The sequence below is a fragment of the Balaenoptera physalus genome (assembly GCF_965194825.1).
Source record: "Balaenoptera physalus genome assembly, chromosome: X".
In the NCBI taxonomy this organism is placed as follows: Eukaryota; Metazoa; Chordata; class Mammalia; order Artiodactyla; family Balaenopteridae; genus Balaenoptera; species Balaenoptera physalus.
The window spans coordinates 114,144,736-114,169,433 of NC_138903.1; the positions used below are offsets into that span (position 1 = coordinate 114,144,736).

A 24,698-nucleotide genomic window follows, 5' to 3' on the forward strand; every position below is an offset into this window, starting at 1 on the left:
GAACCTACAAAATTTCTGTTAAAATTTCAAATGCCTGCAATTTCAAGAACTCACTGTATTGGTTTTTCATTCCACAGAAGAAGTTTAAAGGGAAAAGAAGATAACCTAGTGAGCAGGGATCTGAAATGTCTAACATTAGAGAGGTTATAGCTTTAGCCAAAAAGGGAAAAATGAGATCCAGAATCTCTTGAGACTTATACTTCTGAGTTCTTTAAGAACTGGAAAGGATTCTAGATATCACACTTCCAGTGATTCTCAACTCTGGTAGCATATTAGAATCAACTTGGGAGTCAAACAAACAAACAATGCCTGGGTCTCACTCCAATGAGTCTGATTTAATTAGTCTGGGGTGCAGCAGGTGCATCATTTTCTTAAAGTTCCTCAGGCAACTCTAATGTGTAGCTGTAGTCGAAAACCACTGACTTGGCCTAAACTTATAATATTCTGAGGAAAAACCTTAGCTGAGTGAGGTTGGGTAACTTATTCAAGGTCAACAAATCAGATAGAAAGAGAAGGAAAATGAACTTGGAGCAGTTAAACCTGGATTTAAACCTTAATTACTCACTGTCTGTATGACCTTGGGAAAATTACATAACCTCTGAGAACTTTGTTTTTTCATCTTAAAATAGGGATACTATCCTCTACCTTACAAGGGTTATTGTAGGATAATTGATAATCTACTGCCTATATTGCATGTGGCATAATGCCTAGCACTTGATAGGTTCCCAATAAATTGTAGTTATTATAGTGTTATTATTATTTACTATTATAGAACTCAGGTTTCCTAATTACCACTCTGAGGCTTTCTAAAATCCTACTACAAGTCCAGAGTGGAGTGATAGCTAAGACCTGGATTTCTAAACTCTCAGCTCCTTGCTTTATCCAGATCTTTAGATAAGGCTGGGGTTGGGAAGGAATCACTCTTATTGGTAGAGAAACTGTTACAGAACTGAACTTGGGTCTGCTTCACACCCCACCCCCCCAGCAGTAAAACCAATCTACCAAAATCAGGTTGTGCTGAAGGAAAGTACAGCATTTATTGCAGGCACCAAGCAAGGAGAATGGGCAGCTCACGCTCAAAAGACCTGAACTCCCTGATGGCTTTCATGGAAGGGTTTTTAAAGGCAACATTTGGGGTGAGGGTTGAAGGGTGTATGACTTTCTTCTGACTGGTTGGTCGTGAGGTAACAGGGTGGTGTTTCAGGAATCTTAATCATCAACCTTCTGGTTCCAACCAGTCTGGGGCACATTCCTTGCAGAGGAACTAGGACTCTGTTTTATTGTTGAATTATTGTTCAAGCTATCTTGCTTAACTGCTTTTCCTTTGTTTCTGTATTCCTTCACTTCTCCAATTAGTAACTGCTTGTGCCTGCTCTTTGGCACTCAGGGAAGACCTAGGAGACCAAAATCTTTTCCTACAAACAAGAAACAGGGGACACGGAGGGCCTTCTGTACCCTGTAGGGTCTGTGGTGTCCTGCTCAGTTTCAGAATCTACAGCTGTGAAGACACACATGATTTTGACCATGGAACACAACCCGGCCACTGACTATATTAGGTAAAGAATTTTCAACAACATCTATTTAGTTAGAGCCATGTTTTCAAATCTAAGGCTTCAGAATAAAATCCTGCCTTAGAACCCTTCTGAAGTTTACTATTTAAATGAATTCAATAAAGAATCTTTTTATGAAGCAAATAATCACGTTTTTATATTATTTGAGTTAGCCTAGGTTTACCTTTAGGTCCGTTGAGAGACTCTAAGGAATGTCTGGTTACTGCTATAGTTATATGTAATACTGACAATACCAAGGCTCTTTCCCTTGATGAAACCATCACCCTATTTAGATGCTGTGATTATTCAGTGGTGACTGTCTGCTAAGTAAAGGCGCATAAAAGCCACTAAGAGTAGTGTCAAGAATGCTGGGGATTTATTTATTTTCCTTGGGTAAATGTAGCATTTGCTGAGATTTAGGTGTATGCCACCAGCAAGGCAATGGGCTGTACTGTCTTCCTTAATGGATAGTACTTGTTCTTTAATTAACAGCTCAAAGTACTTTGTTGTCTGGGCCCGATTTTCTAATCCCACTGAAATACAGTGATATGGGCATAGCAATGGTAACTCCATAGGAGTTAATCCTATTAATCAGGTAATGTGCTAAGCTCCTGTAACACCCCAATCACCACTCCGGATGGAGGAGAAGAAACTTCCATGTAAAAAGATGCAAGATAACTGGGAGTATAAAACACTCTAATCTCTGGTAATGGAAAAGGAGGAGCTGCTAGCAATTCTAATTACAACTAAGCACCCACTCTGGGGAGCTGTGTTGGGGCAATCAGCATTAAGATCAAAGTCACTGCTCATCTTTGAGAAGTGAGGCAAGGAGCAGCATAGAGGCCCAATAAACCACTTGCATCTTGCTTTTCAAAGGAGCATCACAGATCACTCAACTGGTTTGCCAGAATTTGCATACTGCAAAATCTTTGAGTTGATTTTATTAGACAGCCCAAGATTGAAGGTCCCCTAGACAATCAGCAGGGGTCAGATATATTTTAATGTAATCCCAACTGATTGGAAGTAATCAGAAGGCCAGCGAATCTTTGTTAATTCTCAATTTATCCATTTTCTCTAATTTTCTTTATAGAACCCAGCCCTAGGAGCCAAAATGAGTTCAGCCTGTTTTGAGATGGTAAAATGAAATGATTGCTCTTTTTCTGGCTCCTGGGTGCTTTCCCACATGCCTGCACACAGATAGCAGATGATATTCCACCATTTATTCCACGTTCACTGTTATTTCACAGTAGATGAAAAATGCAACCTCTCCATACAGAAGGTCTATCAGCTGAAGTGAAAAATCTTGACAGAATTGAGTTCTCTGGAGAGAGGGTGCTGTCCTTTTCTTATACCACCAACTGAGGACTGTTAATTGGGAATGCAGTAAATCTCTGATAGCCACCCTGTGAAAAAAAGTACCTGTGTTCCAGAGAGCTTTCTTTTGCCATATCTCTGACTCCTAGGAATCAGAGGATGTTGCTTCTAGGACAATTCACCATTTATCTTTAGGAGACTGGTGCACAGTCAGCTCCAGTCTAGTTTGATCTGTTGAATTTTTAGACCAGAACTGATTTTGCCTAGTCTAGATCAGAGAGGTTAAGTTACTTACCCAGGATTTCATGGCTATTTAGTATGGAGATCTGGGATACGAAACCAGGCCTATGTCACGTTGGGGCTCTTAATTATTATACCATACTGCCTGTTCCACTGAAGGCACAAAGCTCTATGGGCCACCTACCAATTTGCTCTTGCCTTTCCTAATACATTTTGAGGGACTTTTGCCTAGGTGAATAATTATTGTGGTAGCTACATTTTTAATGTCAAGAATCATATTTTTAGAACTGGATGAAACCTTGGAGGTATCTAGGGTAATCTAACCCAATAGCCTCACTTTACAGACAAGGAAACTGAGACCCGGGGAGGTCATGCGACTAACCCAAGATCCCTCAGGTAGTTGGTGACAGAGCTGGGGGTAAAACACAATTCTCTCGACTTTTAACCTAGTAGTTTGTTCACTATACTATAATACTGTTTTTTGCACATTTGATGTAGATCCACCTGGAAAAGTCTAGTGGTCAGTTGGCTATATGTGTCTGAAGCTCAGAAGACAGCCATGGACTGAAAAATAGATTTAGAAGTTGTCGGCATGTGGTGTAATTACCTCATGCTCTCTTGGTTTGATTTCTAGACCTCTGACTTCTCCTTTTGTATTCATCCATCCATCCCTCCATCACTCAAGAGATATTTATTGAACACGTACTATATGTCAGATACTTTTCTCAGTGCTGGGGATATATCAGTGAACAAAACAGACAAAACTTCTTGCTTTTGTGGAGTTTACATTCTATAAATTGCCTAGTTTGTTAAAAGGTAATAAGTATTAAGTGAAAAATAGAGAGGGTAAGTAGGATTGGGAGTGCGGCAGGGAGGGCTGAACTTTTAAATAGGTTGTCAGGGTTACTGAAGAAGAGACATTTGAGCAAAGACTTGAAGGAGGCAGGTGAGTTAGCCATGCAGATATTTAGGAGAAGAGTATTCTAGGCAGAGGAAAGAGCCAATACAAAGGCCCTATGATGGAAGAGTGGCCTGGTGTGTTCACAGAACAGCATGGAGGTCAGTATAACTGGAACAATGTGTGATGGAAAGGAGAGTGGTAAGAGACAAAGTCAAAGAGATAATGTGAGAGAGGGAGGACCTTCTTTGCCATTAAAGGTCTTTCTGTGCCATTCAAGACAGGAATAAAGACGCAGACCTACTAGAGAATGGACTTGAGGATACGAGGAGGGGGAAGGGTAAGCTGGGACGAAGTGAGAGAGTGGCATGGACATATATACACTAGCAAATGTAAAATAGATAGCTAGTGGGAAGCAGCCACGTAGCACAGGGAGATCAGCTTGGTGCTTTGTGACCACCTAGAGGGGTGGGGTAGGGAGGGTGGGAGGGAGGGAGATGCAAGAGGGAAGAGATATGGGAACATATGTATATGTATAACTGATTCACTTTGTTATAAAGCAGAAACTAACACACCATTGTAAAGCAATTATACTCCAATAAAGATGTTTAAAAAAAAAAAAAGGTCTTTCTGTGCCATTAAACAGACTTCGGCCTTTATTTTTAGTAAAACAGGGAGCCATTAAAGGGTTTTGAATAGAGGAGGGACATAGTCTGACTTAGGTTTTAAAAAGGATCACTCTGCCTGCTCTCTTGAGAATACATTGTAGGGGGCAAGGGTGAAAGAGGAAGACCAATTAGAAGGCTATTGCAATAGTTCAGAAAATGTATTATGGGGGCATAAACTGGGTCATAGCAGTAATTATCATGAAAATAGTAGAATTCTAGTTATATATTTTAAGGTAGAACTGACAGAGTTTTCTAACAGATTAAATATGGCATGTGAGGGAAAGAGAGTAGGTAAGGATTACCCTTAAGTTTTGGCTGAGTAATTGAAAGGATGCAGTTGCCGTTATCTGAGATGGAGAAGGATACTAGTGGAGAAGGATACTAGTGGAGAAGGTTTGGGGGTAAATATTAGGGGTTTTGTTCTGAACATATTAAACTTGAGATGTCTCTTTGACATGTAAGTGGAGATATCAAATAAGCAGTAGGATATGAGTTTGGGGTTCAGAGACAAGCTCTGAGCTAAAAATATAACTTAGAGTATCACTGGCATACTTTTTCTCAGCCATGAGATTGGATGAGCTCATCAACGGTATGAGTACAGAGAAGAGGTCCAAGGACTGAGTCATGGGGCTCTCCAACGGTAAGAAGTCAGCGAGAACAGAAGGTTATCAGCAAAGGAGACTGAGAAGGAATGACCAGTGTGAGAAGGAAAACCAATAGTGTGGTATCCTGGAAGCCAAGTGAAAAAGTATATCAGTGAGTAAGGAGTAATCAACTGTGTCATATATGGCTGTTAGGTCAGTTACGAAGAGAAGTGAGAATTGACCACTGGATTTAGTATTGTGAGGTCATTAGTGTTCTTTTTTTTTTTAAAGGTATGAAAAAGTTTATAGCAACTAGTAACATAAAATAAATACATATTATAATGTGGTATCATTATTGTCTATCAATTTATCAAATATTTTAAAAGCATATTATGTAAATATAACTGTCACGGTCCTTATAAAAGACTGGTTTCCAGGTATGAATGAGAATACTTGTCTAACTAACTTTATTAGTGCTGTAGACATTAGTGTTCTTAAGCAAGCATTTTGATAGAGGGGTGGGGCAAAAGCCCAAATGAAGAAGATTTAAGAGAGAAGAGAAGAACTGGAAACAGTAAAGATTAAGTGCTTTAAGGACTTTTGCTGCTAAGGGGTGTACAGAAATGCAAACTCCCCTTTCTCTCTTAAATTTTGAAATGTTAGAATTCCTTAGGGTGCCCTGCTTGGTCATCCTCCTTCTTGATCTATATAATCTCTCTGGTGGCCATTCTAACACCTTCAAATGACCTAATGTTTCAAGAAGGATGAAGGGGTCACTAGTTCTAAATATAGTAGAGAAATAAAGTAATTTAAGGACTAAAAAGTATCCATTGGATTTAGCCCCTAATACTTTATTGGAAATGCATTAGAATGATGAAAGATTAACTACCATTTTAATTTCAGTACCTTCCACGTGGAAGTGTTTGGGAGATGGTAGGCTTGGAGTTGGGCTGGAGAGGAGAGTGAGATTAGAAAAGAGTTGAACTTGACTAAATTGTGGGTAAATGGCAAGTAGAAATGATTGAAGATAGTCACACGATGCTATAGAGGCAGAAAAATTAATTAGGATTGCTAAGACAAAGAGCATTGCTTACCACCCAGTTCTACAAGGGGTAAGTCATAACACTGCATTTGCTGACCGACAATGCATCCTGAGAGGAATTCAGGATGAAAAACAGGATGAGGCACTCTGTGATTTGGACAAGCAGGCCCTATGGATAGTTAGATGTATATCTCAGGAAGAATTTTAATGACCCCAGATTCTTGAAGCTTCCCATATATAGGAAAACACTAAAATCATTAACTTGAGAAATCTGTTCTTTGTGATTAGCAGTAATTATTTACTAAGATGTATGCTAGACTGCACATATTTCCTAGCCAAAAATCATAGATAAACTGGCCTCTCCCCCACCTGTTTGGAGTCGTTTTACTCAGAGCTGAGTAGCTGTGTCCTGGGCTTTAGTCCTCAGCAAGACCCTGAATAAAATTTAAACTCACAACTCTTATGTTGTGTGTCTTTCTCTAAGTTGACAAAGCAGACCAGTGAAAGGCTTTTGAAGTTCAGGATTTGGACTCTGAATCTGTGGGCAATGGGAGCCCCAGGACTTTTAGGGTTCTGTATATGTGACAAGGACCTGGGTGAAATGTTAGGTGGGAGAGAGGGGAAGGAATTGATGGTAAAGATACTTTCTAATGAAGAAACAAGACAGAAGCAGATCAGATGGGTGCATAAAGAGACTGTGAGAGTCCCTAAATCACATGACCTTATTGCTAAGAGGCCACTGAGTGCAAGAGAATATAACAGAGACAGGCAGGAGTAAGTACTGGGGTTTATAATCAAGGCTTCATCAGACACAGTTGGTGGGCTCTGGAGAAGATAAGTCAATCATACCAAATTCCTACTCTTCCCATAGCACTTGCTCTTTCCATTCACCTTTACAAAGCCTTGGGGCTGTTAACAAAAATGGCACTTTTGCCATGCTCTCAGCAGAGAACTAAGGGAGGCTTATCCGTTAGTGTTTTCCCCACCCAAATAACCTGAGCCCCCTTTCAACAAAATTCAAGTTCTAAAAAGGAACTGGAACACTAGTTTACTTTAAGCTGTGTCAGGAGTGTTATATTTTGAATTCAATTCCAAAGCCAGGTTCCTTCCCAGAAGCCACCACTTTACAGGCACTAATTGCCCTGACAGCATTCTTAACACAAAAACAAATAACCAAGGGACTGAGACACCAAAACATTGTGACTTGTGTGGAGAAAAAGCAGAATATTACTTGGATTTGGAGGGAAGAGTGTGCAGCTTTTACAGTGTATGATCTCTTTTACTACTGGCATATCTGGTGGAATTGGAGGAGGTACTATTCCCAGGCCAGGCATCATTGGAGTTATTGGTGGAATTCCAGTCATCATTCCAAGAGCAGGATCAAAGTCTAAAAAAGGAGAGGAAAGAGAGAACAATAAATTACACCAGGCAAGATCAAGTAGAGGCAGAATGCTACCTTATAAGCTTCAAACCAAAGTTCTTTCTAAGACAGAGGCAAAATATTGAAGAAAACATGTTATTAGCATTACCAGGTCTTAAACATTGTAATTGTGCATTTTCCTTTTGGGCTAGGCCTGTTTGTTTGTTTTTTTTAAAGCACTTTTATTTATTTATTTATTTATTTTTGGCTGTGTTGGGTCTTCGTTTCTGTGCGAGGGCTTTTCTCTAGTTGCGGCAAGTGGGGGCCACTCTTCATCGCGGTGCGCGGGCCTCTCACTGTCGCGGCCTGTCTTGTTGCGGAGCACAGGCTCCAGACGCGCAGGCTCAGTAGTTGTGGCTCACGGGCCTAGTTGCTCCGCGGCATGTGGGATCTTCCCAGACCAGGGCTCGAACCCGTGTCCCCTGCATTGGCAGGCAGATTCTCAACCACTGCGCCACCAGGGAAGCCCGGCCTGTTTGTTTTTGTTTGCCCAGTGCCTGTTTGTCTCTACCTCTCATTTTGACATCCAAGGCCTTTTGTAATATGACCGCGCCTTGTCCATTGATCTTTCCTTCCACTACTTTCCAACACACACCCTCTGCTCCATTCAGACAAGGCTTCTTGCTGTCCCTTGTAACACTTCCTGTTTTTTTGCAGTATAGCATGGTGTTAAGAGCATACAGTTTTGGGGTTCAAGAAGACCTGGGTCCTAGTTCTACCATTTGATTAGCAGGATGAATCTTTTGAACCTCCGTTTCATCATTTGCAAACCGGGGTTAATTCCGCCTACTTTTATAGGGAGCTATGAGGAATAAACAAAATGATGAATGAAGTGTGCCTAGCATAATGCATAGCACAAAAATGCTCAATAAATAACTATTCTCTGTGCCTTTGTTCCTGTTGTTCTCCCTGCCTGCCTGGAGTCATTCAAGCCTCCCCAAATTCTCCCCATGCTTCAAGACCTGGCTTAAAGTCCCACCTTTCCAGATAATACTGGTTCATTCTTATCTCTTTATCTAAAAACTGTTCTACACCTGTTGCCACCGAATTTTATTTTGCATCATCTTTTGTTTCATTCAGGGGTGCTTCTAGGATGTGCGGGAGCTCCCAAAACATACTTTGTGGGGCTTGTCTAGATACACAATTGATTCACCACAAATCAGCATCAACACTATTCTGGTAGCCCATTCGATACCATGAAAGAAATACCATACCATACAGCTGGAGTGATTTACTTGCCAGGATACTCTCCTGGAACTAAGACTCTGGGAGGACTCCACAGGCACAAGTTCTGAAGCTTCTTGGGGGCATTTACGTGAGTCTACATGTGGGGTAAAGGATTGAAGAGTGCCTCAAAGGGAGAAATGGGGACTGAGGTCCACATAGGTTCAGTATGAGACTGGGGCTCCTTGCTTAGATGACACTGCAGGCCTTTGTCGATCCCAGGCACTGGAGGGGAACCTAGAAAATTTTGAGAAAGCTGCTTCTTGCCATCAAGACACACAGAGGAGCTGCTCTGGACTTGGGGCACCTACCCCGATGGCACTATCTACCTGGCCAGTCCTCAGCTCTGGAGAGGGACTTAGAAAATATCTGGACAGTCATTCCAAAGCTCGAGGTCCCCTGATGTGAGGGCCCACGGCAGGGGCCCCGCTTACCTGGGTCTAAAGGCGGTACTGATTTCACTGTTTAAATTTTGTCTCTATAACAAAATGCACATTCTTTGAGAGAAGGGAGTGCATTCTACTTCATTTCGCCACCTCTCACCCCTGCCCTCTGTTATAGAATGCACAGTGTATTGCAAACAAAGAAAATATTGCATAAGGAGTTCTGATAATGTAGGGGTAGTTATGGTAGCAGTGGCAGGTCCTACTCCCCCAGACTTTACCCTGCTCACCACTCAGGCCCAAGGGACAGTGCCTTTAAGTATGTCCTCAAGGTGGCTCTGAACCCCCTGGGTGGTTCTCTAAGATGTTGAAGGAGGTGTATCTAAACAGTGGGAAGAACCTGTGGTTCATACAGAAGCAGGACTTCAAGTACGATAGGCCCAGAAGGAGGGAGTCTTCTGACTGGGCAGATAGGCAGGTGGGTGGCACATGAGCACCTCCCATTGCAAGCCAGCCCAAGAGAGCTAGGGCATTCCTCATCCTCCCACATGCCTGTCATGCTGAGATGCCAAGACCTTGAACATGTTTAGGAAGAAAGAATTTTCTTCTAAGAGGAAATTTTATTTTTCTGAAAACAAATTTACTTTTAGCCCTCATATGTTTTCTCACCCAACATGCAAGTATTCACACATGCCTGTGCGTGCACACACACACACACTCCTTCCCTTCCTCCCTGTGACTCTCATCTCTCTACTCTCCTCCACGTGCTAGTTATAAGACCTTGAGGGATGTTTCTTAATATCTGTGTGCCTCCATCTCCTTTTTGGTAAAAGTAGGGATAAATAGTGACATTTAGCTCAAAGGGTGAAAGGACAGAACAGATATGAAAACCTCTGACATGATACATGGTGGTCCTGATAGGTAAGTTTCCTTCCTTCCCTTCAAAACATGCGTCCACACACTAATACATTCACTTATTCAGGCATTCACTTCCACATCCCACAAACATTTGTGATAGCCTCCTATATGTCAGGCTCTGTGCAGGGGGACAGGGTGTCCAGGCCTTTTTTTCCATCTTGGAGAACTTAGGAGCCCTGACACTCTGTGTTCCTATGCTGTAGAATGAGAGCACTGTGGTTAAGAATGCCATTTATGTCTTTGGAAAATTTGATTCCTTGTGTATAAGATTTTGGAAAAATTGTTAACATTATCTCCCCCATTTACAAACTGTTAATTTTCAGTAGGAAAAGATCAGATTAGATTGTACGCCAACTAAACAATCCCATCTATTTTCCCCCCCTAATGAAATGTTTGTCTTCCTTTTATTGTTCTGCCTGCCTCCTCATTGTTATTCATATAGTTCTGTCACTCACAACTCTACCTTACCACAGATTACAGAAACATCAGTTCATTAAACAAGTTCTGCCACTTCGACTGAGAAAGAAATGCCTGTCTCCATGTACTGTCTACTAATAAATGGAGACAAACAAAAAACAAATACACAGGATAAATATAACTCCTGACTGATGTACTCACCACTGAGCTGTTTGGTATGATTACATTAATATTTTATGAAATTCATTTAAAAGCAAGTGTATTCATGACATATGGCTAAAGCCAGAGTAGATAAACTCCCTTTCTTCTTTGCATTCAATATGCCAAGAGTTCCATAGGCTACACTGCCTAGCAGGGCTTGCTAGAGGGCAGGATGTACATTGTACATGACATTTCAAGGGCTCCTATCACACTGATTATTTCTTTTGTTTATCTTCAACCATTAAGACCAAAGTAGACTTGAATTTCCGATACCAACCAAGAAAATAACCATTTGAAATCATGGGCCTTATACAAGTATTGCAGGATCTGAAAAAAATCAAAGAAGTCCAACACTAAAATACACTGGGAATAGAACACCAGAGAAATTCTCTCCCTTTTTCAGGCCCTATTCTGGCTTGAGGAGTACAGCCAACATGTACATAGTATTACCACTTATGTTAGGAATTTAAACTTCTGAAGGAGATTTGAAATCATTTTATAAAAGGGTTGTGGAGGGACTTCACTGGTGGTCCAGTGGGTAAGACTCCACGCTCCCAATGCAGGGGGCCAGGGTTTGATCCCTGGTTGGGGAAGTAGATCCCACATGCATGCTGCGACTAAGAAGTCCACATGCCGCAACTAAGAGATTGCATGCTGCAACTAAGAAGTCTGCATGCCACAACTAAAAAAAAAAAGATCCCGCATACTGCAACTAAGATCCCGGGTGCCACAAGTAAGACCCAGTGCAGCTTAAATAAATAAATAAATAAATAAATAAATATTTTTAAAAAGGGTTGTGGAAAAGGCCAGGGTATTCCCCTAAAGCCCTTTCACAATAAATACCCTGTTCTGTTTTGCTTTTACCACCATCTCTTCTTCTAACGCCTTTTCCCTACTGCCTTCTTTACTCTCGGCACCACCATTGCTGGAAATGTCATAAGATGTTGGTTTGTATTCCCTCTTCTGATTCATGTACTTTCCAAACTCCCAGCTTACTGGAAATGCTGCAAATGCTGTTTTTCAGTTGCGCCACCTTGCTCCTCTGAGTTGCAGCTCTATTACATCTCTATTATATGATTTTAAGTAATGTTTCAGTGTAGCCTTAAGTCTTCCTGCTGCCTAGCAACTTGCACTTAACTCAACCTAGAGTAGTTATCTAGCAATATTATCATCCTCCATTCTCTGTACACATCTGAGCCAGGGAGCTACAATGGAGGAAAATGCCATTTGTCCAGTCATCCATATGTCTAACCATTTGTATGTCCTTCAGTATTTTGATGCCAGCCCCTCTGCAGGTGTTGGGGTTGAAGGAATAAGATAAAATCCTTGACTTCAGAGTATAGTTTGGGAACAGCCATGCAAACAATTATAATGCTTTGTCATCAATTATTATTATCATCACTATAATTGTTTATTGGGTGCTTCCATTGTGCTAGGGACTGTGCTTAAGCATTTTATATAATCTCATTCCAAAAGACCAGTGGGCTAGGTACTGTTATTATCCTTCATTTTATAGATAAAGAAACTGGGGCTCAGAAAGATTTAGTTACTTGCCCAAGGTTCCACAGCCAATAACCTAGGCAAGACGTAGGATTCAAATCCAGGTTAGTTTAACTCTAATGCTTTTAACCACTGCACTGCCTCTCAATGTAGTATGGCAATTGTTTTCATGAATTAATTTAATTACAGGTATAAGGTGAAATAGGTATGCTGAAAAACATGGCAGACAAATAACAAAATGCTTCTATATAATTCTTTTTTGCAAATGTGGCGGATTAAAGGTGGATACGAATTCTTTGTTTCCCCTCCCGTCAAGAGGTGAGGTCTATGCCCCACCCCCTTGAGGATCTGGATGGGCTCTAGAACCACTTTGACCAATAGAATACAGCAGAAGGGATGTTGTGCCTGTTTTCAGGGCCAGGCCTTAAGAGAGATAAAATTTCCACTTGTCTCTGGGAACACTTGCTATGGGAGCTTCAGTCACAACGTAACATGTCTGACTACCATGCTGGAGAGACCATGTGGAGAGGGCCTTAGTGTAAATGGAAAGGGAGGGATCCAGCTGAGCCTGGTGTTTTATCTGTCCCTGCCAAGGTGCCATGAGTATGAATAAAGCTGTATTGGAACCTCCAGACTATCCCACCACAGCTGAGGCATCCCAGTTGATACCATGTGGAACAGGTGGATTGCCCATTTGAGTCCTGCTTAAACTCTTTATCCAGAAAAATCTTAAAATATAATAAAGTCATTGTGTCTTAAGCCACTAAGTTATAATGTGTTTGTCATACAGCAATAGGTAAGCAGAATATGCAGCACGTCTGAGGAGTGGGGTGTGATTGGTTAATAGAGTTAGCTATTTTCAAGTAATTAAAATAGAAAGTACACTAAGCACCTAACTAGACTGATAATTTTTCCGATTATTGAAAAGGTGCTTTGGGATCCAGCAGGGCCCCAGAGCCACTGTCTTTGAGCAATTGTTGTCACTGTACTATTGCTGTGTAGAAGGACCAGTTGGAACAATGCCAGATGACAACACACTACCAGATGTACAAAGACTACAGATGTCTACAAAACACTAGAAACCTTAGAGGTTTCCCATCTTTGATGCCTGACAAAGACACCACATATGCCAATTTTACGGTTCAACCCTTGATATTTTCTGGCAGGCCAGTTCACGATGGCTTTCTTCCTATAGACAGCAACCTCTACTTTTGTGGCAGGGGAAGAGGATGCTGTCCATAATACTACTGCCCATTGATCAGGTGTATATGAATTTCCAGGTTTTATACACATCATCTCATTTAAACTTCAGAACAATCCTAAGGAATGACCAATATTATTATTCCCTATTTTACAGATGAGGAAATTGAAACTTACAGAGATAACACAGTAAGGCCACACAGTAGGTGGCTTTTACTAGTTATGCTCTCAATCATTAGTCTACTCTGCTTCTCACAAAGTCCATGGGTCCACAGGAAAAAAAGATACTTCTTGTCAGACTAAGCTCTGTTACCTACCAACTCAACCTGTAGAGTCCTTCAAATGTTCCTGTCCAAAAGGCTACCATAGGGTTGCTTATCTCTACAGCCAGAACTTCCTGTCGAGATATTCAATATATGTGTTGTCACAGCAATAGATAATTTAGAACCCTCTGTTCTAAATCTGCAAGTCTCAACTTTGACTCACAGGAGAAGTTGGAATTGTGGCAATGTATGAACTGGAGATAGGCAGATATAGGAGCTGACATATTTACTATCCTGCTTGCCTTTTCAGAACTGGACCTGGTTCTGGATGGCTGGAGTCCTCTTCATATCCTCAGAAAGCCTCTGCTTACACTTAGTGACTTCTCCCCATCCAAGTCCCCCCCCCCCACCCCCGCCGCCAGGTCCATTAAAGGCATTTCCAATCTTTTAGGTATTCCAGAGACCCTTGATCACCAGGAGGTAGTCTGTATTCACAGTCAAACCACTGAAATGCAACTATGGATTAGTCTAAAATAAATGTTCCAAATAGGATCTAATTATATATGCATAATTAAGCTATTTTATAGAAAATTATGATTCCAATTCAGGTATACATTTCTGGTACATTATTGCTATTTCTTTAGAGTTCCTATAAAATTCATTGGAAAATTAAGAATTATGCCTGGGTATTGAGAAATTTTAACTCACTACAGTCCTGGCTGCCTCCTCTCTACACAGATCCTTGAAAAGACTTTTCAGGCAGCCAACCTGAAGAGGGAACACAGATTTCTAAGGAGAGCTTGGCTGAGCTGTGAGATGACCTTGAACTTACCACAAGCCCTCTTGGAAATAGAACACAAGTTTCTAAATTTTTGCACAATGACTCTCAAATTCTACCAAAATCTGTCTTGCTTCTCCAGAAGATCATCAAAACCCTTGTTTCAGGTCAGTTGGAAAGTTGGGGTAGGGCCTGGTTCATGCACAATGACAAACGAGGCAGCAAGCTGGGCTTGGGTGGGTTATGCGGCATAATTTCAGCTCATAAAGACTCTCCCTAGTAAATATCAACTTTGATCCCAAATTTCAACCAATGAAGCTTTATTTCATTAGTATAAGTTTTTGCAAATATCTATATATCTAGCCCACCTTCCCCCTATTCCTTCCTATTTTGTTCTTTGTGTTCTTGCCTTGTTAGAACATTTGACAGATTCAGGGTCATGCCCCTGACTCTCATCTAGGGATGCTGTGAACACCTTTGGAAAGGCATTAGGGAGGACATTTCACACTACATCTTTGGTTCCTAGATTTCTGGATTTTAGAGATGAATAAAAAAATATATATACATATATATATTTAAGGTTGCCAACCTCTTAATTTGCTAAGAAAAGACATGGAAAAAAGTAACAAAAATTAACCACGTACCATTCATGCAATTCATAAAAGACAGAACATTTCAAAACCAAAAATATAGGAAATCTATAATCTCCGAATAAAGAACAGTCCTTTCAATTGAGCAAATTTAGCTTCATGAAAAATTCACTATATTCTTAGTTTCTACATTTTGCAGTGGATGAGGGAAAGCAATATCAACTGGTCCTGGGCTGCAGCCCAGTGTTTGGAGATGACTCAACTACCTCACTTAGTGTGCACCCTTATGTATGAAGATCCCTATGAAAAAAGTCTTTCAGAGCTAAAGTGTCAAACACACACAAGTGTTAAGGGCCATGAAAAGTTTGACTTCTCCTGAGGACTGGTATATTTTCTCTTCAGGGAAAATGCAAATTATATAACTGATCAGGTTTCCCTTTTTGTTTTGGCTACCTGGTCACAAGGGCAGTTCACCTTTAGAAACTGGGTGGGATCCTATGACCTACATATCTGAATTCTAATTAACCTCCCTACCGGGGCTTCCCCTTCTATTCTCATTTATATTTTCCTAGATGATGGTTTATTTTACTTGTATTTTTTCTCTTTTACTGTAATCTTTCTTATAAGCTGCCCCAAATATTTTGTGGAATGGGGTGATGTAAATCAGCTCAGTATTTAACCATTTTCCCCACACTGTATAGTCTTGCATACCTTCCAGTCGTTGGTGTACCACTTCCTCTGCTTAGGCTGTTCTTAGTTCCTTTTTTCCATCTGACACTTTCTTATATATCCCTGGACACTGAGCTCAAATGTTGCCACTTCTGTCAACCTTCCCTGATCACCACTACCCACCTAGCACCCCCTCCATCCTACTCTGGCTAAAACAATACTTTTCTACATGTATCTACCATGGCTAAAACAATACTTTTCTACATGTATCTACTATGACACTTGCTACATTGTAGTGTAGTGATATGGACTTTGCTGCCTCTGCCACTGGATTCTGAGCTTGAAGGCCCATTTGGTATCCCCTTGACCTAGCTCAATATATTTTAATTCATGGATGGGTGAATAAAAGCACAAATGAACAAAATGTTTAGGAAGTCTTTGAGTTGTTGAGGGTCAAGAGGCAGCTCAAATGAGAACAGGTTTTTATTAGGGATAAAATATGGGGGTTCTAAAAGTATTCTAGTCACTATGAGGGAAGGAATCTTTCTCTTTTTTGTTCACTGATTTATCCCCAGGGCTCCTCGCAGTATCTTGCTTACAGCAGGCCTCAGTAAATATTCCTTGTATGAATGAATGAATAAACCATCTCACTCTACCGGACTCTTTATAATAGTTTCCATGGGGGAATCTTGAGAGTCCCATCATTTGGTAGGATTCAAGCTTGATTTGGAGAGACATTAGTTCTATTTGGTACAGTGGTTTATATATTATTGGCTCTTGGTGAAGTGTCCACCATGATGATGAACAGTGCTCTCCTTTCTCAGGATCTCAACATTATCTGCCACTGAAAGCATATTCTATTTGTGGACGATAGTAAAATAATAGAAACCCAAGTCCGGGCCCCCTTGAGGAGCTTGAAGAACGGTGGCCTATCATGTGTCACACATCTTCATTCTTTCTTTCTGTTCTCATCAGAGTTTGCCTGCTGCGTCCAGTGAGAACTGCCTCCTTAAGAATGACAATTCTCATAGATGGGCAGCGTCTTGCTCTGGGAATAAGGGCCATGAGTCATATTTTCCAACATCTCTCATTATGGAGGAGGCATAGTCAATACAGTGGAGACACCATAATGAGGGACACTTCTTCTTTGGGACTTCACAGGCTCCACACTTGGATGCTAAGGATATTTTAATTTAGGGGAAAGTAAAGGAAGCAGCACACAGTATTCAGTGAGTAGCCTTTAATCGGTCCATTCTTGGATTCATCTGGGATGATGGGCAGAACAATGCTCCAAAGGCGGCCTGACTCTTTTTGGTGCCTCCCTTCATGTGAAAACTAACATTAGTCTTATTTGACGAGCTTGGAGAAGCAAATACTCTTTCAGGAAAGACAGGTGCCGGCCAGAGGGGACCTTCTAATCTGCCATCACTGTGGATTAACTTTATTGAACAGCAGTTGTACAAAAAACACCATGTTAGATGAAAGGGAGCTCTACACCAAACGCCAGAGATGGCCAGTCTCTGCTCCGTGCTCAATGAATATAATAAGCTAGACACTGCCCAGATGACAAGTATGTGTCCAAGAGATTCAGCATCCATGACAGTATGGATTTGAGCTCTCTGGGGGAAGTCAAGGAAGCTTATGTATCATTTGTTTTTCATCAATGCCAAAAGCCTTTTCTGTTGTCACAGATAGGCCAGATGAGACAGGACAAAGAAAAACTCTGCCGGCTAAGAAGGAAACCTTCTAAGGGGCAGAAAAGTAGCTAAATTACTAAGCCATCAATGGGTGACCTCAGGAAACAGTTCCATGTGGCTCCTTTGCTTCCTTTTCCATTTTAAGGAATTTGGGGCAGTAGGAAGAGGATTAGGGGGATGTTTTATCCCATTCAGTTAAAACATGACATAAAAAGGTGGCAGGCCCCCTGTTTCCCAGACTCTAGCAAGAAGAAGGGTAAGCAGCATTGGCGCGTGGTGCCAACTTTCTGCTTCTCTGGACACCCCCCACCAGATTTACAGGGAGCAGTCACCAGCATTGTCAGACACACACTGTTCTCTTCACCTGCCATTGTCCAGTGCTTCTCCAGGGAAAAATTTGCCCCTGCATTCATTATACTTCATTGTTGTTAAGAATAGAAATAAGCCATAATTCAACTTTTTGTGAGCCATATATCAGATGTGAACTTGAAATAATAATAATCATAGCTGAGTTCACTGAGGAATTACTGTGAGTCAGGCATCATTCTAAGACTTTATATGTATTAACTCATTAATCCTCATAACAGTGCTATGTCATAGGTGCTATTATTATCTCTGTTTTACAAATGAAGAAACTGAGGCATAGAGAGGTTAAGTAAATTGCCAAAGGTTACACAGCTACTTAATGGCAGAGCAGGGATTTATTTGAACCCAGGCAGTCTATATCCAGAACCCACGTTCTAATCTGATGAGTAAATTGCTTCCCTAAAATAATATGGAGAGGAGAAAAATCATTTCACATATAACTGAAGTGATTTTACACATAGCTTTACAAAGTATGTCTCAGCCTAGTGCTATTGCCCTGTATACTTTTAAGAGAACTAAATATCAGTATTTCTAAGACCAGGTTTCCAAAAACCCAAGTAACTTTCCTTGGAGCATAGCTAAATGATCCCTGAGTCACAAGGTTGAAGGGGACCATGAGAAGCCATTTCTTCATAGTCCTTAAGAAAACAAGAGGGAGGCAAAGGGGCTTGAAGTAGAAATTAAAATCACTCTTGAGGTTTCAAATGTCTAGTTGGGGTGGATGTGATTAGCGCTGACACTGGCTGCCTAGTACCCAAGTACTTTCAATCTAAATGGCAGCTTAGCAGCTATTTGAAGGAAGTATGTTAGTATTTCCTTTATCTTAAATAACACGTAATATGACTAATAGCAATAATAATGGCACCAGTTAACCTTCATTGAGTGCTTATTATATACCAAGCATTGTGCTAAGTATATTATTTAACATTCACAGCAATCTTATGAGGTAGATACTATAACCATCCCCATTTCACAGATGAGAAAACTGAGGTACAGATAGGTCAAGTAACTTGCTCAAGGTCACATAGCTAGCAAGTGGCAGAGCCAGGATTTAACCCGAGCAGTTTGTCTTTGAGGCTTGTACTAAGCAAGGTACTGTCTCTGCAGAAATAGCCCTCTGAGCTGCTGTTATGAAAACCTACCCCAATTTTCTAGGCCTGATATTGACCCCAGCACAGCTTTGGGCCTGTAACGATGGCCTGGATGATTTTTTACTCTCAGTGTTAGGCCTTTTTTTGTTCCACATTATAGATGGGTGGCAAAGCACTGAAGATTACTTTGTGAGCATAGATTTATGTTTAAATGTGGTAATTTACAAATAATCTAAGCTAACATTTAGTCCTCTTAGTATCAGAGTAGGTCTGGCCTCAAGATTTTTTCTGGGACATATACCCATACGGTTCAGTCTTCCATAAATTGGTAATATTTAAGCCAAATCAGATAATCTAGTCACTCCAGACTATAAGAGATAGTCTAGAGTGATTGTGATTGTGATTCAGGACCACTCTATATAAAGCTATAAAATAATATATAAGATTTTAGTTTAAATTCTATTATAATGAAATAATGAAGAAAAACAAAATAAAAAAAATTACCCCCTTTGGAAATGTTTATGAGAAATATATTAATAATGATTTTTAAAGTATTCTAATAGCCAACATTTTTGAGCACTAACTATGTGCCAGGAATTGTACTAAGCACAATTTAATTCTCACAACAACCCTAAGTGGCATCACTCTAGATCTGTTTCTCAACTTTAATGTGCTTATGAATCACATGGGGATCATGTTAAAATGCAGCTTTGATTCAGCAGGTCTGGGCTGTGGCCTGAGATTCTGGGATTCTTAACAGCTCCCAGGTTATGCAGACCACACATGAGTAGCAAGGTCCTAGATTGGCCTAGATTGTCTTGGTCCAGTCATGCTTTTAAGTAGGATAACAATTGAGCGAATCTGGGAGATTAATGTTTAGGATGTTTAAAAAGCACCCCAGGTTTCCTGATATGGCAATTCCCTAATGTCTTCATAAACCCATTTTTTGATCAAATTTATAATTATTTTATAACATTTATATCATTATTCATGATTTTATATTTGCAAATTTGCCTACTTGCTAAAATTTCTTTGTAACCCCCCAAATCAATACTCATAGTACTTTCATGGTCATTTAAGGTCATATGCAGAGCGATAAAAAATTTGAGTTGCCCAAGGCACATTCACAAACCTATTTTTATGGTTAATGGCTCTGACAGTCCAGGAAGCTTTTCTGTGTCTAAACTAAGCCCTTCAGATGACATGGCATTTTTCTTCTGATTTTATCTTTAGTGGAGATGGAGTTAGTATACCATGCCCATTCTCTTACAGGTTACTTTGTTCTAAAAAATATGAACAGTTATTCAATGTTAACAATAGTCTTTGGGATGTTCCCCGCTATCGCCTGTCCTTCCCTCTAGGAACCTAAGATTTTTGGGATATCTAAGTCAGTTCTCATTCTAGCTCCATGTTTATTTGCTTCCTCTAAGAAATGTATAAAATTAGACAAACTTTGTAATTCTTTGCCAAATCCTGCTGTACTTTTATTCCAATGAGTTAAATATTCAGTGACCATATCCTGCATCAGATATACCCCCAGCTTGCCCATAGTGCAATAGGGAGTATACTAGTAACTACAGGCCACCCAGCCTATAAAGCTCATATTACAAAAATGCACACTCTAGGCAGAATCTGGTAAATGTCAACCTCAAAATAAGTTGTGTCATATTGTTATATTTATGTGCATATGGTCAGTAAAAAGAAACACTTGTGAGGTGATTAAAAATAGCATACCAGGTAAAATTGGTTGTCCGGCAATTCCCAGCGGTGCCATTCCAAGATTATTCATTGCTGTGGCCCATGCAGTTGGATCAGACATAGGTAGTGTCATTGTAGTGGAATCCACACTCAGAGTTCTACTATTATCAGCTAAGAAGAAATGACAAGCAAAATAATTTGTTGTATGAAGGTTTCAGTATCTAGTTCACTTATCAATGTAAACTCTGGCAACTCTTTACAGAAATGAACTGGTGGACAAGTGGTGGACATAGCCTTAATTTCAGCTCTTTACAAGGGTTAAAACAATACGGCTCAAACTGGCAGGAAATTATAGAATTTGAAAGCACTTTACCAGATGGCATTTTAGTGTTTCTTTCTTTCTCTCTCTCCCTCTCTCTCTCACCCAACTCCTCCCCTCCTTCCCTCCTTCTCCCTTCTTTCTTTCCTCCCTCCCTCCCTTCTTTCCTTCCTTCCTTCCTCCCTCCCTCCCTTCTTTCCTTCCTTCCTTCCTTCCTCCTTGTTTTAAAGTCAATGAAAACTATTTTTTAGAGTAGTTCTAGGTTCACAGCAAAATTGAGGGGAAAGTACAGAGATTTCATATACACACCCCCCCCCACACACATGCATAGCCTCCCCTATTATCAACATCTCTCACCAGAGTGGTTCATTTGTTACAACTGATGAACCTACACTGATGCATCATAATCATCAAAAAGCCATAGTTTACATTAGGTTTCACTTTGGTGTTTTACATTCTACAGGTTTTGAAAAATGTATAGTGACATGTATCCATCATTGTAGTATCATATAGAGTATTTTCACTGCCCTAAAATTCCTTTGTGCTCTACTTATTCATCCTTCTCCCCTCCCCCAACCCCAGCGACCACTGATCTTTTACTGTCTCCATAGTTTTGCCTTTTCTAGAATGTCATATAGTTGGAATCATACAGTATGTAGCCTTTTCAGATCGGCTTTTTCACTTAGTCATGTGCATTTAAGTTTCCTCTATGTCTTTTCATGGCTCCATAGCTCATTCCTTTTTTTTTTGCTGAATAATATTCCATTGTCTGGATATACCACACTTTATCTTTTCACGTACTGAAGGACATTGTGGTTACTTCAAAGTTTTGGCAATTATGAATAAAACTGCTATAAACATTTCTGTGCACGTTTTGTGTGAACATAAGTTTTCAGTTCCTCTGGGTAAATACCAAGGACTGCGATCACTGGATTGTATGGTAAGAGCATATTTAGTTTTGTAAGAAGCCGTCAACCTGTCTTCCAAAGTGGCTGTACCATTTTGCATTCCCACCTCCAATAAATGAGAGCTCCTGTTGATCCACATCCTCATCAGTATTTAGTGTTGTCAGTGTTCTGGATTTTGGTCATTCTAATAGGTTTGTAGTGGTATTTCATTGTTGTTTTAATTTGCATTGCCCTGATGACATATGATGTGGAGCATCTTCTCATATGCTTATTTACCATCCATATATCTTCTTTGGTGAGGTGTCTATTAGTCACTGGCCCATTTTTCAATCAGGTTGTTTGTTTTACTATTGTTGAGTTTTAAGAGTTCTCTGTGTATTTTAGATAACAGTCCTTTATCAGATGTGTGTTTTGTAAATATTTTCTTCAAGTCTACGGCTTGTCTTCTCATTCTCTTGACATTGTCTTTCACAAAGTTTTTTAATTTTAATGAAGTCTAGTTTACCAATAATTTCTTTCATGGATCATAACTTTGGTGTTATATTTAAAAAGATATTGCTATATCCAAAGTCATCTAGGTTTTCTCTTACGTTGTCTTTTAGGAGTTTTATAGTTTTGTATTTCACATTTAGGTCTATGATCCATTTTGAGCTAATTTTTTGATGGGTATAAAATCTGTGTCTAGATTCATTTTTTTGCATGTGGATGTCCAGTTGTTCCAGCACATTTGTTGAAGAGACTATCTTTGCTCCATTGTATTGCCTTTGCTCCTTCATCAAAGATCTGTTGACTCTATTTATGTGGGTCTATTTATGGGCTCTCTCTTCTGTTCCATTGATCTATTTGTCTTTTCTTTCACCAGTACCACACTGTCTTGATTACTATAGCTTTACAGTCAGTCTTCAAGTTGGGAGGCATCAGTCTTCCAACTTTGTTCTTCTCCTTCAATATTGTGTTAGCTATTCTGGGTCTTTTGCCCCTCCGTAAAGTTTAGAATCAATTTTTTTTTTGATATCCACAAAATAACTTGCTTGGACTTTGATTGAATCAAGTTGGGAAAAATTACATCTTGACAATATTGAGTCTTCCTATCCGTGAACATGAAATATCTATTTACTTAGTTCTTCTTTGGCTTTTTTTTCATCAGAATTTTTTAGTTTTCCGAGTTTTTTTTTTTTTCCAAGTGTACACACCACAGGAGCTTGGGATGATTAAGATGTTTCCCATTCTTCTCATAGTCTAGTTGCATATGATTACTTCAGCAGCTTCCATCCAAACTACTCATGCATGCAAACCAAGAAAAAACATCCAACGGTTTCCATAGTAGCAATGAAAAGGAAAAATTATATTCCTGATGGAATTTCATATCTTTGAGACAGTACTATTGAGTTGGACACATGATCAACAAACATCAATTTAACTAATTGAGTATTTGGGGGGTTAGGATAGCAGAGTACAAGCAGATAGGAGACATAGTCCCTGCCTTCAAAGGTTATACAATCTAATTGAAGAGACCGATGATGATGGTGATGATGATTATTATTATCACTACTCTCACCACCTCCATCCATTACTACCACTAACTACTGAATATTTGCCATATGCTAGGTAAAGCTCTTGGCATGCATTATTTTCATTTAACTTTCAAAACAACACTATGAGATAGGGGCTCTTTATATCTCCATTTAATAGATGAGAGGCTTTGAAGGGTTACATATATAGTCCAAGGTCACACAGGATGTGTACTTTTAGGCACCATGCTTTAGTATCTCCAAATAAACAATTAGGAAACAATGAAAGACTCAAAGAGTATAGACTAGGAATGTTATTGAAGTTTAAGGAATGAGGCTTTGTGGAGAAGACAGGATTTGAAAGAATGGGCCAGATTTCTATAGCATATGTCTTGAATTATGGGTAGTTATTAAATAGGTAAAGAAGAGGGGGTAAGACATCCCAGAGCAGGGATGAATAAGCAAAGACATTGAAGCAGGTTATACATGCATGTGTGTGTATATATTGCACAGTTGGGAGAGATATAGTCGTAAGTCATCTGAGCACAAAAAGTCTTTTATTTTGGTAAATTTCCCTCTGACTACTGATAGCCATTTAAAAAAACTTTCCATTGCTTTCCTCCTACCTCCCAGTATGCACTCCTGCCAATTACACCCCCAAAGGCAACTCTATTCTAATAGTAGCTTGCTAACATCCGGCCATCACATTCTTCCAACCTGGCAATATGAGGGATGATGCTTGGCTGGGTTATTTATACAAGTGCTATTTTGGTCACTGATTGGTCATTACAAGAAAATGCAAATGGCAAAAAACATTATTTCTGAAATATTAGTTTTTATTATTCTCCTATACTGCGAAATTGCCTATGCTTCCTCTCCATAACCACCCCCCCCCCCACCACAGAGTGATTGATGGCCCTAATCATTTGTTACCGCAGTCAGAAGTCACATTTCAGAACTGGTGATTTCTCCGTCTGTAGGAGCTCTAGTCCTCACACCCAGTTTTCAGTGCTCTCTGAGAAGGCATACAAGAAGGCTAGAAATAGCCTCTTGTAAATATTATCAAGAAAACAAACATGGGGCATCAAATATCCTTTGGGTCAAGAGTTTATATAGTGATTATTAGGTTCATCTTGAATCCCAATCCCCAACTAGGGAGACAACTTTTAGAGAACGTTATAGCTGGAAGGGACCTTTAGGACGTTACTGAGTATGCACTTTGATTTTCTCTGCTGGCTGGAGAATGACT

The 24,698-nt window shown here is 40.0% G+C and overlaps 1 protein-coding gene across 14 annotated transcripts in view; it reads right to left on the bottom strand.

Moving 5' to 3' along the window:
* ENOX2 (ecto-NOX disulfide-thiol exchanger 2) overlaps positions 1-24,698 on the bottom strand; it is a 270,889-nt gene that overhangs the window by 42,882 nt on the left and 203,309 nt on the right. For all 14 annotated transcript variants that reach the window (XM_082445320.1, XM_082445321.1, XM_082445319.1 and 11 more), the window contains 2 exons: positions 20,748-20,882; positions 7,528-7,683 (listed from right to left, as the gene is read on the bottom strand). In XM_082445320.1, the coding sequence (XP_082301446.1) occupies positions 7,528-7,683; positions 20,748-20,844 (253 nt within the window). In that variant the 5' untranslated portion in view covers positions 20,845-20,882. The remainder of the gene's footprint in view (positions 1-7,527; positions 7,684-20,747; positions 20,883-24,698) is intronic.